We start from the raw sequence: 13911 nt of genomic DNA on the forward strand, positions 1-13911 counted from the left end.
CCACGAGACGCACCTAGTTTTTGGAGGAGGAAAACAAGAAAAAAATATTCTGAATCTCAGAAGCCAGAAAGGCAAGAGGGATCGCTGCACGGTGAAAGCAGCAATCCCTCTTGCTGTTCTAGCTTCTGGGATAGCTGCGCAGCCTGCATTCGCTCCATAAGACGCACATACATTTCCCCTTACTTTTTAAGAGGGAAAAAGTGAGTCTTATAGAGCAAAAAATATGGTAAGTGCTTCCGTTTTCAAACGCACCTTGGAAGTTGAACGGCTTCCGCTGTGTGCATGTTATTTTTTTCAGTTTTCTGCAGACCGCCCTTTGCACCTTGGTTTTCAAACATTTTGGAAGTCAAACGGTCTTCTGGAATGGGTTACATTCGAGAACTGAGGTACCACTGTATTTCTTTGTCTGTCGGTGAAAAGCCACGTGTGAGTTTCCTCCTGGCAGTAAGACTCAAAGGTTAAGTGCCCTTGGCAATACGGTCTGAAGGCACAAGTCACAGGTGACAACTCTGTTAAAACCGATCAGGTTAGGGGTCTGAGCAGCCCTGGCACAGAAACCTTCCACACATCACCACGAGGTTTACCACGGAAGGAATCGGGTCATAAATTAAATCTGCTATGTATTTTGGAAAGCTGCTAATTTGTTAAGCATTTGGACGCCTGTGAAGATACTGTAACAAAACGTTGATTTCTGTGAAGGAGCAAGTTTTTGCCTCTGTTGGGATACAATCGGATGCCATTTTGAATCAAGACAGCTGACTGAACCTTCCTGAAGTGCCCTGATTTTAGCCACATTTTGCAGGATCGTTCCTGAAATCAAGGGGCAGATTTTTGTCCACGTTAGGATACAACTGGGCGCAATTTTGAATCAAGGTGGCAGGTGGAACCTTTCAAACCTGCTCTGATTTTTACCACCGATTTAAATCTTGTACTGATTTTTTTCTGTTTCCCAGAATGCCCCAAAACGCCATGTGTGAGGCTGCTAGTGTGATATAGATATAACCATGCTAATGATTTTGCTAGGACTTTTGCACCTGCACTTCCCCACAATACTGATAGAATTCAGCCACCAATTTTGGCTTTGGTACTGTGCAGAAAAAAAGGAAATGTTCTAGATTTAAAAACAGAAAATATTACTCTTCCTTTCCTACACCTTATTTAATTGATGATGACCCCACTCTCTCTCTCTTTCTCCCAGTCTGCATCCTCAAAAATGGTACCCACCTTTTGAAATGTCAACACGGGCATTAAGGCTCTGATCCTGTGATCCCTAGGAGTCTTCCACTCTGCCTATGGAGGAGGCAAATCTCAAGGCAAGAGTGTGCTAAAGGACTGGGCGCAATTTTGAATCAAAGTGGCAGGTGGAAGTCCTAAAAATCTGCTACAGCTGTGCAGGGGGAGGGGTGGAAAAGAAAGGGAGCACATTTGAGGATAAATTGAGGGAAGCCTTGGTTCTGCAGTATCCGAAACCTCCAGCATCCCTGCCCCCTCGCAAAAAAAAAAAAAAAAAAGACAAGGAAACCACTGCCACATGAAATTTGGCTCTGGGGTTTGTTTTTTGTTCTCTCCATTTCCATATTTTACTAATTTATTCAAGCGTTCTCACTAGAAACTTAAGGAGATAAAACAAGGCATAGTTTTCTTTTCAGGAAAAATAATACCCCCCCCCACTACAAATGAAAAACAAACTCAGGCGAACTCCCAAGTTGCTGCCCACCTCCCCTAACACTAGACATTTTGCTACAGGGCAGGCTGCCCCCCCTTCCCCCCTCCAACGTGGGGGCCGCTTTTGCTTCCGATCCGTTAAGCAGCGCAATAAGCGGTCCGTGTGAACCCAGTCTGTCCATCGCCCGCTGCAGTGATGGGGTCCAGCTGCCGCAACAGGCAGGAGAACTTTTGATGCCGGCGCCAATGGCGGGGACACCGTGGGTCGGAGCATAGGCTCCATAGGCACCACACTGGCATCCGGACTCCAAGTCAAAAAAGCAGCAAGGCGAGAAAGAAATCTTGGCACCGAGTCCGTAACAAAACCCCGCGCTGGGAATCAACTCTGGGGGGGCTGAATCCTCAAGCTCCTAAGATCCAAAGGATCTCCAGGAAAAAGACTGAGCACCCAAAAAAAAAAAGACCGAGTGGAAGAGACTGGCATGTCCAAAGTGCTTCTCTCCCGGGTGAAGGGTGGTGGATGGAAGATTCACCCGTAGCTTCAGGCGCGGCTTAGCTCTCAGGAGTCTGCTCCCGAGTAGATCAGCTGAGTCGGGAAAGGCTCGGCTGGACCGTCCGTTTCCTCGTCGCCCCAGAAATAGGTGACGAGGTTGTCAGAATCCAAGATGGTGGCGGGCATACTGTTCGCTTTGACGGGGTTGAAGGGCACCCCGGGGTGCGCCTTGTGGTGGTGCCTGGCCAGGTGGCTCCGCTGGACGTAGCCCTTGTCGCAGTGGGGGCACATGTAGGGCCTCTCGGCCTGGTGCAGCATCTGGTGCCGGGTCAGCGTGGACTTGACGGCGAAGCTCTTCCCGCAGATCTCGCAGTGGTAGGGCTTCTCCACCATGTGGATCCTCTCGTGGCGGCAGAGCTTCGACATGGAGCAGAAGCCCTCGCCGCACATGACGCACCGGTACGGCCGCTCGCCCCGGTGCATGCGCAGGTGGCGGTTGAGGCTGCCGCTGTGCGCGAAGGCCTCGCCGCAGTCGGGGCACAGGTAGGGCCGCTCCTCCACCATGGGGGGCATGGGGTAGGGGAAGGGGCCCGGGAACATGTAGGGGAAAGCCTCCTCCCACAGGTCGCCCTTGTAGGGGCCGTCCTCCTCCCGGTGGCTCCGCTGGTGACGGGTGACGCTGGTACTGCGGGTGAAGCTCTGCCCGCAGTCCGGGCACTTGTAGGGCTTCTCCCCCGTGTGGGTCATCTGGTGGGTGAGGAGGTTCAGGTTGAGGCTGAAGCTGCGCCCACAGTCGAGGCATGAGTAGGGCTTCTCCCCCGTGTGGGTCCGCCAGTGGCGCGTCAGCGTCGACTTCCGGTTGAACACCCGCCCGCACTCGGTGCACGGGTAAGCCCGCCCCCCGGGGTAGAACTGCTGCTGGAAGGACGCCTCAAAGGCCTCCCCCAGGCTGTCGATGGACATATCCCAGTCCTCCTTGGGGTAGTTCCCCGGGTACATGGCCGGCTTGAACGGGCTCTCCCACATCGGGTAATCCTCAGCGCCCTGGGAGAGGCTGGCTTCCTCGGGGTCGTCGAAGATGCTGAAGTGCAGCTCCACCTGCTGGTTGGAGGCCTCCTGCGCAGGGGCCTCGCCTTTGGTTTCTCCTTCCGGCTGGCCTTCAGCCGGGAGGAACAAAGGCTTCGCTGCCTCCGACGGCGGGCTGAGCTTCCTGCTCCAGGGAACGGGCCCGTCCCATGGGCGCTCGGGGTAGCCGGCCTGCAGGGGCTCGTCCGGCCTGACCTCGCTCGCGCAGAGCTTCCCCTCAGAGATGCCCCCTTCCGACTCCTCAAGGATCGTGAAATGAAGCTCCACCTGCTGCCCGGGGCCTTGCGGAGAGTAAGCCTCTGCCCGCCTCTCTCTGGCTCCCCGGTCAGGGTGTGGGAGGACCTCCTGGAGTTCTGGGGATGGGGAACGCGACTGGTCAGAGTAAACAGAGTCATCGTCGAGCTCCGGCTGGCAGGAGTCAGCGGGCTGCAGCTCAGCATCGATCTCGCAGTGCCAGAGCTTCCCCTGAGAAATGCCGCCTTCGGATTCTTCCAAGATGGTGAAGTGCAGTTCGACTTGGGGCCCAAAGTCCTCCTCCTCTTCCTCCTCCTCTTCTTCCTCCTCCTCCTGAGGAGTCTTTCCTTTTGGGTCCTTCATTGTTCCATCACCTGCTGGGATAAACAAGGAGAGTCCAGAAGTCAAGTCATATTCACAACTATACTTCCTGAAATCAGTGCTTCCCAAACTTGAGTCTCCAGCTGTTTTTGGACTACAATTCCCATCGCCCCTAGCTAGCAAGACCAGTGGTCAGGGATGATGGAAACGGTAGTTCGAAAAACAGCCCGAGACCCAACTTTGGGAAACACTGTTTTAGATTGCTCAGGATAATCGGTGCTGTTTTGCTGAAAGACAACCCATTGCTGCGTGGCAGAGGAACCTCCAGATGTGGTCCTGTAGCTTCCAGATGTTACTAGACTGCAGCTCCCGGCATCCCCAACCATTAGCCATGCTGGCCAAGGGCTAATGGGAGTTGCGGAGGCCAACAACATCTGGGCTGCCACACACTCACCATTCCTGGCTCATGGCGATGGATGTTCATGGCTCAAACGCTTTAACCAACGTGCCATCGTAGAGATCAGGGACCATACAGTGGTACCTCGCAAGACGAAAAACGCGCAAGACGAAAGAGTTTTCCGTTTTTTGAGTCGTTCCGCAAGACGAATTTCCCTATGGGCTTGCTTTGCAAGACAAAACGTCTTGCGAGTTCTTGCGAGTTTGTTTCCTTTTTCTTAAAGCCGCTAAGCCGTTAATAGCCGCTAAGCCGTTAATAGCCGCTAAGCTGCTAATAGCTGCTAAGCCGCTAAAGCCGTGCTTCACAAGACGAAAAAACCGCAAGACGAAGACTCGCGGAACGGATTAATTTCGTCTTGAAAGGCACCACTGTACATGGTTCTCTCTAGATGTTAAGACTTTCAGCCACAGCTAGAATAGTCAATGGTCAAAAAGATTTTTTTTGTATGGAATAACAGTCGCCCGGATGTTACTAGCCCAGAGATGGAAGGAAGACAAGGTCCCTACCAGAGAGGAATGGCAAACTAAGCTGATGGACTATGCCGAAATGGCCAAACTGACCGGAAAACTCAGAAACCAAGAGGACAAAAACTTTATAAAAGAATGGGGGAAAAATTAAAGTTATTTAGGAGACCACTGTAAGCAGATGGAAACATACCTGAAGGAGCGTCTCTACCCACATCGTTCTCCCCGGACACTGAGGTCCAGCTCCGAGGGCCTTCTGGTGGTTCCTTCACTGCGAGAAGCCAAGTTACAGGGAACCAGGCAGAGGGCCTTCTCGGTGGTGGCGCCCACCCTGTGGAACGCCCTCCCATCAGATGTCAAAGGAAAAAACAACTACCAGACTTTTAGAAGACACCTGACGGCAGCCCTGTTTAGGGAAGCTTTTAATATCTGAAGGACTATTGTATTTCAATATTTTATTGGAAGCCGCCCAGAGTGGCTGGGAAACCCAGCCAGATGGGCAGGATATGTATAATAAATTATTATTATTATTATTATTATTATTATTATTATTATTATTATTATTATTGGCAGGATTTTGATTTCACTTCTACTCTAACAAATACCCTAGACAATACGGATTGATATAAAAGTTAGACTATGGAATAATATGCAGTTGTAAATGTTCAAAATGGGACCCCATGGAGGGAGCGGGGGGAAGTCGCAAGATTTGGAGGGATCTCTGTACATAGATTTATACAGTGGTACCTCGGGTTACATATGCTTCAGGTTACATGCGCTTCAGGTTACAGACCCCGCTAACCCAGAAATAGTACCTCAGGTTAAGAACTTTGCTTCAGGATGAGAACAGAAATCGTGCAGCAGCGGTGCAGCGGCAGCAAGAGGCGCCATTAGCTAAAGTGGTGCTTCAGGTTAAGAACAGTTTCAGGTTAAGAACGGACCTCCACAACAAATTAAGTTCTCAACCCAAGGTACCACTGTATTTGGATTTTTAGAACCTTGTATTTGTAAAATCAAATAAAAATGATTTCAAAAAAAGAGAGGAACAGCCAATGGCCAGGGATGATGGGAGAAACATCTGGGGGAAACCATATCAGCCACCCCTGCAATGGATGTTGCCGGACTACAACTCCCATCATTCCCAACCGTTGGCTATGCCGACTGGGGATGATGGGATTTGGAGTCCAACACCTTCCTTGCTGTCATCATGTGGCATCAGATTATAGAGGGCGCATGCATGTTGAGAGGCCAGCAAGATGAGCGATAAAGTCTCAACATCTGTGATCTCCCCCAATGTCTGGCCCATGAGAAAACATCTAAAATAAAATAATAATAATAATAATAATAATAATAATAATAATAATAATAATAATAATAATAATTTATTATTTATACCCCGCCCATCTGGCTGGGTTTCCCCAGCCACTCTGGGTGGCTTCCAACAGAATATTAAAATACAATAGTCTATTAAACATTAAAAGCTTCCCTAAACAGGGCTGCCTTCAGGTGTCTTCTAAAAGTCTGGTAGTTGTTTTTCTCTTTGACATCTGGTGGGAGGGCGTTCCACAGGGCGGGTGCCACTACCGAGAAGGCCCTCTGCCTGGTTCCCTGTAACGTGGCTTCTCACAGCGAGGGAATATAGGTATTTCGAAGACTTTGAGCCTCTAACACAAAGTGGCATAAAACACACACGTGCTAATTTACATTTAAATATGCAAATGTAGGCTGACTTTCAGATTGGGGTAGGAAGATACCCCTGTGGCACTCGCTGTCAGGGCGTAATTTGCCTGATGAAGAGGGCAGGTGGCTGGGGTGTCTTTGGAATGGAACTCTGCAGTGTACAGAGCCCACTGTAAGCAAAGACGGAACATAAGAAGCTGTCCTGTACAGAGTCAGCCCATTGCTCCATCTAGCTAGCGCTGCCTACACTGGCTGGCAGCAGCTGCCCAAGGACTCAGGCCAGGCAGACTCCCAAACCTACCTAGATTGAACCTGGGCTTTTTGCATGCAAGGAAGAGTCACAAGATCAACCCCGGTTTGTGTAGATGCAGATTTGGTCGTGCAACAGGCAGAGTGTGAGTTCTAAAAGTTCCATGAAAGGAAACCCTGATATTGTGGGGAGCAGCGCAATGGAGATATCAGCTGGCATGCATCAGCAGCGTGAAAAGAAAGGAAAGCCTTAAGAAGAGGCTTCAAATGAAGCTAGCAGAGTCATATTGCGGGGAAATGTTTGAAATGGTACACTGGGCAAAACGAACCCTTGGTCTTGATCCTGCAGGGCTCTCCTGTTGACAGCCAACCTGCATTATGGAGAATAGGATGAAAAACAGGGTGCCTCTTTTGGAGTTTGCTACTCAGGTTAAACCACAGAGCCTAGGGCTTGCCGATCAGAAGGTCGGCGGTTTGAATCCCTGTGACGGGTGAGCTCCCGCTGCTCGGTCCCTGCTCCTGCCCACCTAGCAGTTCGAAAGCACGTCAAAGTGCAAGTAGATAAATAGGTACCGCTCTGGTGGGAAGGTAAACGGTGTTTTCGTGCGCTGCTCTGGTTCACCAGAAGCGGCTTAGTCATGCTGGCCACATGACCCGGAAGCTGTATGCCGGCTCCCTCGGCCAGTAAAGCGAGATGAGCGCTGCAACCCCAGAGTCATCTGCGACTGGACCTAATGGTCAGGGGTCCCTTTACCTTTACCTTACTTTTGCTGCACCAAGAAACCCCTGTCTCAAATCCTGGAGAGCTACTGCGAGTCAGTGTAGGTGATATTATTAATTGATTGATTTTGATTGAATTTATATACTACCCTATACCCGGAGGTCTCGGGGCAATTCGCAAAAGAGATCACAATATATAAAATAAAAATAAAAACAATACAGTGGTGCCTCGCAAGACGAAAAGAATCCGTTCTGTGATTCTCTTCGTCTAGCGGTTTTTTTCGTCTTGCGAAGCAAGCCCATTGACGGATTAGCGGATTAGCGCTATTAGCGGCTTTTAGAGGCTTTTAGCGGCTTATCTGCTGATCGGATCAGCTGATAAGCGGCTTAGCAGCTTAGAAAAAGGGGGGGAAAGGGTAAAAAACCAGCAGGAACTCGCAAGACATTGTCGTCTTGCGAAGCAAGCCCATAGGAGATTCATTTTGCGAAGCACCTCCAAAACAGAAAACTCTTTCGTCTAGCGAGTTTTCCGTCTTGCGAGGCATTTGTCTTGCGGGGCACCACTGTAACGCAATAATACACCCCCTCCCAATGGTCTGACTCGCTGCAAGGTGAGCTCCTGTATTACTGCAGCACAATTCTTGGACCGTGTGGGTCATTTGCAAATGTATTTTCTCCCGCCGATGCATCTCAGTCTCACAACTGGGAAGGGGTTTTACTTTTGGACGCCACAGGCAAAAGGTAAGTCATGGGACGGATACACCCACAAAGCAAAATCCACATTGCGAATCTTATTCTTTTTGTAAACCGCTTTGTGAGGTTTCATTACGATCAATCGGTCTATCAATTTTGCAAAATAACAACAATTTAAAAGAAAGCCACACCTTTACCTAGCTAGCGCACTCCCAGGTGACCACGCGGGGCAGGCTGTTTAAGCAAGCAATGCTTTATCGCGGCACCGATACCCAGAATAAATGGAAATGCAGAAGGCAAAAGCAGAACTCACAAGCTTGTGATCCTAACCTACCAACACAATTGCGCAAGTAAAAAGGAAAGCAACAGGAAAAACATGCACACAAACCGTCAATCGTATCCCCTTTTTTTGGGTGGGGGGGAAGCAAAGTTCCTGGTCTTGCAGGTGCTCTGCATCTCACACCAACCCCAATTCACACCAAAGCACAAATACCCAATTCTGCATTGAAAAATAACCTTTGATTAAGCAGGTGTTGATCAGGGAGCCTGTTTCAGCCTGCCAATTAACTTTTCTGACGTAATTAGCTTGGCTTTATGCAACTGCGAGGGCTTTCGAGGCGGGAATCATCTAGCCTGGAGGGACTGCTCAAGTTACCCCACCCACGCCAACACCCACCCCATTAATACTCTCCTGGGTCGTCGTCCCCCGCAATGCAGGTAGGACTTTGGTCTACTAAGGTTCTTTGTGCAAACAACAGACAGAATCAAGAGTTGCATTTCGTAGAACAGCCTGCCCTGGATTTTAAACAATCTCTAGGCCTCATGATTATTGCACACATTTGAAAATGTGCACGGCCTGTTGCGTCTCCCTCTTTCGGGCCCCTAAGCCTCCCCACAGAAACCCGAAAGCCAAGGCAAATATTTTAAAAATGAAGACTGTGCAACACACCTCCTTGCTTGGCTGAATTAACGCTCAGGCCTCCTGCCTTCAAGAGTGAGGATGCTGACACCCAACTATTTAAACTAACTCCAGGAAAGAAGCCTGGGAACTGTAGTTCTGCAAGGGGTGAACTGCAGTTCTCGGGATTCTTGGGGGAGGAAATGCGCTTTCAATGTACGCATGCCTTAGACCAGGCTTCCTCAAACTCCTGATGTTTTGAGACTACAATTCCCATCATCCCTGACCACCGGGCCGGCTAGCTAGGGATCATGGGAGTTGTAGTCCCAAAAATTCTGGAGGGCCGAGTTTGAGGAAGCCTGCCTTAGACCCACTTGAGGACTCGGTCTGCCACCCCTTCTGGGGTGTCACCTCACCCAACTCTGTGCGTCCCACCCAGGAAAAACTTGCATGCTGCCTCTGATGGCGGAGGTGGAAAAAGCAATGTTTAATTTGAAGAACAGGGGCCTGTTGGAGTTTGCATCTTTCCTCTTCCCTCCAGGTCCCCTTTTCCTTTTGTGCCCTGACTTTTCAACTGCAAGACTGCAGGAAGGGGCTTTGCCTTGCGGACTGCACACAAGCTATTGGGGGAGCCTTTTGGGCTGAGGAGCGGGGATCCAAACGCCCTAAATAAATTAACAATGCAGATCATACGCAACCTTCGCACCCCAAAGCATGTGAAATCCCACCCTAGGGGGGGGGAATGCTTTGCAAGGGGAGGGGGAAAGGGGGGTCCCTCGCTCATCCAGACTCCCCAGAGGGGCATGTCTCCTAAACAGTCCCTTTTCACAGAAGAAGTGATGGGGGAACCTCTGGCCCTCCAGATGTTGTGGAATGCCAACCCCCCACTGTCAGCCCTAATCGCCAGGGAGGTCGGAAGCTGCAGTAGCCTAACACGAGGGTCCTTATCCCCGTTCCATCCAGTATATTATCCTTCGGATAAGAGACCCAGCCCCTTTTCCCCAGCCAGAAACACAGGCAGACTTTGAAAACAGCACGATTAAGCAAGCCAGAGAAGCGGAGGGAGGGGGATTTTTTTCCTCCAAAAACGCGGCTCCTCTCTTGGGATCCTGGACGACGTGGCTCCTTCCCCGCTTCTCTAGTGAATTGCACCTCCCTTGGGAACCGCACCCCACACTCACCGCCCTATTCCTTTCCTCCACCCCGGGGGTGTCGGACAAATGGCCATCTCCCTCATTTCTCCATCCCTCCTCCCGGGGCGCAGGAGGATAGGGGGCGGATGGGGGCGTTTTGGGCTGAACGGCTGCAGAAGAGAGCCTGGGCGGAGCCCTCTGGAGCCGCGCTTTGGCCGGAGGGAGTTCCCACCTCGGTCCGGCGAAGGGGGTTGGGGGGGGGGGGAGAGGAAAAAGGCAGGGGAAGGGATCGGGCGTCGCTTCGTCCGAGCAACGGCGGTGGCGGTGGCGGCTGATCGAGTTCCCGGTGCGAGGCTCGCTCCCGCTGATCCGGATGCAGCGCAGCGCCTGATACAGGAAACTCATCCCGAGAAAGGCTGCGCGTAAAAGCGAAAAAAAGGACACACAAAGAGAAGAGGGAGAGAGAGAGAGACCAGGCTGCCGAGCCTTTTAAATTGGCCAGAGCCCTCTGGTGGCAGCGGAGCAAGAGCTCTGGAGGGAAGGAAGGAGAGAAGGAAGGAATAAAATCACTCTTCCCGGCAAAAAACACACACACACACAAACAAAAAAAGACACAAAACCTCACAGCCTTCGTGTTTTGACTGGGAAGGATTCTTGGAGAATATATGCAGCTTAGGGATGGGTCACGAGGGACAGCGTGGTGCAGTGGTTAGAGCAGCGGCTCTCAAAAGGGCTCGGCAGGAGAGGATAGGGGATAGGCGGGAATATTCAAAGGCAATAAAAGAAACATGTCAACATTGCAGTGCAGTGTATAGTATATCTAGGCTTGCCTGCTTAGGGAAGCTTTTAATGTTTAACGGACCATTGTATTTTAATATTTGTTGGAAGCTGCCCAGAGTGGCTGGGGAAACCCAGCCAGATGGGCAGGGTATAAATAATAAATTATTATTATTATTAGTCAGGAAAATTCCTGGCACGTCCTGGTGTCCGGATGTAAAAACCATGTCAGAGGGTATTTTTGCCACATTGGATGCATGGCAACACGATGGGAAAATAATTGGAAATGGCCCCTAAAGCTTAAAATCACTGCTTTTGGCAGGTTGACCCACAAAAGCGTGACAATTTGGGTTTAGAAAGCTCAACAATTTTGCAGGTGTCAGGAGTTTTGCTTTTTTGAAATATGGCAACTCTAGTACGGTATATCAAAAGAATTTGTTGCATATATAACCATAAAGAGGACCCACACCTCTCTTCAAGAGTGTTAGCTATTTTTCTACAGTTCTCCATGACATATTGTTGTGAACGGGGATTTCCCACTCTTACAAATATGAAAACTCGGGGGGGGGGGGAGAAAGGTTTCTTCGTGTTGATGAGGAGATGAGAATTATGACCCAATATAAATGAGGTTACCTGGCAAAAGCAAGCTCACACCTCCCACTGAGTTTGTATACATACTTAAGGTACATATGTATGAGGCTAGTTTATAATTATATTTTGGGAATGAGTTGTGAACTTAGGTAGCTGCATTGTTTTATACATTCTGAATGCCCTGTGATTATATTATGAAGTAGTTGTGTTCTGTGTTATAAATCAAGCCCTGCTAAAACTTGTTTCTTTTTGGTTTTCCAGTGTATTTCTTACAATATAATTGTAGAGTTGGAAGCTACCAAGGGGGGGGGGTGTCAGACAAATTTGGTGTGGTGTGAGCAAATATTTATTCTGAAAGTGTGGTCCCTGAGGGAAAAATTTGAGAACCACTGGGTTAGTGTCGGACTAGGACCTGGGAGACCCGGGTTCAAATTCCCCGCTCACTGGGTGACATCTAGGCCAGTCGCTTCCTCTCAGACTAACCTACCTCTCAAGGTTGTTATGAAGATAAAACGAGGAGAACCAGGTATACCGCCTTGGAGGAAAGGTGGGCTATAAAGGTAAAGGTACCCCTGCCCGTATGGGCCAGTCGTGTCCGACTCTAGGGTTGTGCGCCCATCTCACTTAAGAGGCCGGGGGCCAGCGCTGTCCGGAGACACTTCCGGGTCACGTGGCCAGCGTGACGAAGCTGCTCTGGCGAGCCAGCACCAGCGCAGCACACGGAAACGCCGTTTACCTTCCCGCTATAAAGCGGTACCTATTTATCTACTTGCACTTAAGGGTGCTTTCGAACTGCTAGGTGCGCAGGAGCTGGGACCGAAAGACGGGAGCTCACCCCGCCGCGGGGATTCGAACCGCCGACCATGCGATCAGCAAGCCCTAGGCGCTGAGGTTTTACCCACGGCGCCACCCGCGTCCCTGGCTATAAATGTGGTAAATAAATAAAATATTAACCATGGTGGCTGTTGTAATGTTATAAGAATTTTAAGGTCTTAGATATATAATAAATGTTCATAAATGTACCAAGAAAACACATAAATAAATATATATACCACATGTCTGAAGCAGCACAGGAAGGCAGTCCTGAAACCATTTTGACTCCCAAGCTGACCAAATGTTTCTATGCAAGGAGGGAGGTGAAAAAAAACCCCTTCCTTGTTACAGGAATTTAGTAATCACCATTTCAAAGGAATGGCCAGACTACCAAGAAAGGCAATCAGATAAGGCATTACAGTGGTGCCTCGCAAGACGAAATTCATTCGTTCCGCGAGTTTTTTCGTCTAGCGAATTTTTCGTTTTGCGAAGCACGGTGTCGGGAAAGTTTTGGAAAAGCTTCAAAAATCACCAAAGTCTTCAAAAACCTCAAAAAAAGGCTACCACACCGCGTTCTATGAGTTGCTCCTCGAAGTCAAGTCGCAACTGTATTAAGGGTGTTAAGAAAAAGGAAACAAACTTGCAAGACGTTTTCGTCTTGCGAAGCAAGCCCATAGGGAAATTCGTCTTGCGAAGCAGCTCAAAAAGCGCAAAACCCTTTCGTCTAGCGAGTTTTTCGTCTTGCGAGGCATTCGTCTTGCGGGGCACCACTGTATCAGATAACCTGGCAGACAGGAAAAACAACAACATTCAAATTTCTGTTGTAGACCACCTTTTCTGTGATGTTTGTGGGGTGTGGTCTTGGGTTACACCCCTTCTGTGATGTATGATGTATGGAGGGGTGGTCTTGAGCTCCAGGGCAGGGAATTTTAAATGTCTCTATAAGGGGAGGCACACCTGGGTTCTGGGTCCTCCTCCTTCTCCTGCGTGTGAGGGGAGCAACCCTGTTGCAACAGCTTTAATAAAGATCTGGCTTACTAGCTGCTTTGCTTCTCAATATTCTCTGGTGGTCTCTGTTATTTTCTCCTACCAATAGGGAACCCACGTAAGGACTCTATACGGGCTCTTGGATACGCCATAAGGGGAAAAGGGCAGATTTTGTTTACAACAGTAACCAGAGGCTCTGTGCCTCTGAATACCAGTTGCAGTGATTCTTGCTAGCGGGCAGTGGCCGCTGCACTGGGGTCTTGCTGGTTGAGGGGCTCCAGGCAGAGGCAGATTTAGGGAAGTAATGACCGGTTTGGCCACACTGGGCGTGGAGCCTGGATCTTATAGAAATAGGTTCATTGCTCACACAGCCCTTAACCTTTAAGGCAGCCTTTGCCAACATGGCGCCCTCCTGGAGTTTTTGACTACAACTCCTATCTGCCCCAGCCACCACTGGCAAAGGGTTTTTTGTGGTTCTAACATCCACAGACTTTAGCAGGTCACCAGAAAACAGCTTGAATTTTGACCGGCAGCGTACCATTTTTCCTTTCCTTTTCTTTAAATACCTGAAGGAGCGTCTCCATCTCCATCATTCTGCCCGGACGCTGAGGTCCAGTGCCGAGGGCCTTCTGGCGGTTCCCTCGCTGTGA

The 13911-nt window shown here is 49.7% G+C and overlaps 1 protein-coding gene across 6 annotated transcripts; it reads right to left on the reverse strand.

The window, feature by feature from the left end:
• Positions 1–1528: 1528 nt before the first annotated feature.
• LOC310701531 (uncharacterized protein) lies at positions 1529–10539 on the reverse strand. Of its 6 annotated transcripts, none has more exons than XM_083492551.1 (2): positions 10326–10539; positions 1529–3852 (listed from the first exon to the last, which is right to left on the reverse strand). In XM_083492551.1, the coding sequence occupies exon 2, from the start codon at positions 3839–3841 to the stop codon at positions 2225–2227; it is 1617 nt and encodes a 538-aa protein (XP_083348677.1). In that variant the 5' UTR covers positions 3842–3852; positions 10326–10539; the 3' UTR covers positions 1529–2224. The 6 variants fall into 6 exon arrangements, with proteins under 6 accessions (XP_083348677.1, XP_083348676.1, XP_083348678.1 ...); XM_083492550.1 differs by having other exon boundaries at positions 1529–3855; XM_083492552.1 differs by lacking the exon at positions 10326–10539 and adding an exon at positions 8579–8724 and having other exon boundaries at positions 1529–3855.
• Between the last annotated feature and the right edge of the window lie 3372 nt (positions 10540–13911).

Source organism: Podarcis liolepis, assembly GCF_965112155.1.
Source record: "Podarcis liolepis genome assembly, chromosome: 2".
Taxonomy (NCBI): domain Eukaryota; kingdom Metazoa; phylum Chordata; class Lepidosauria; order Squamata; family Lacertidae; genus Podarcis; species Podarcis liolepis.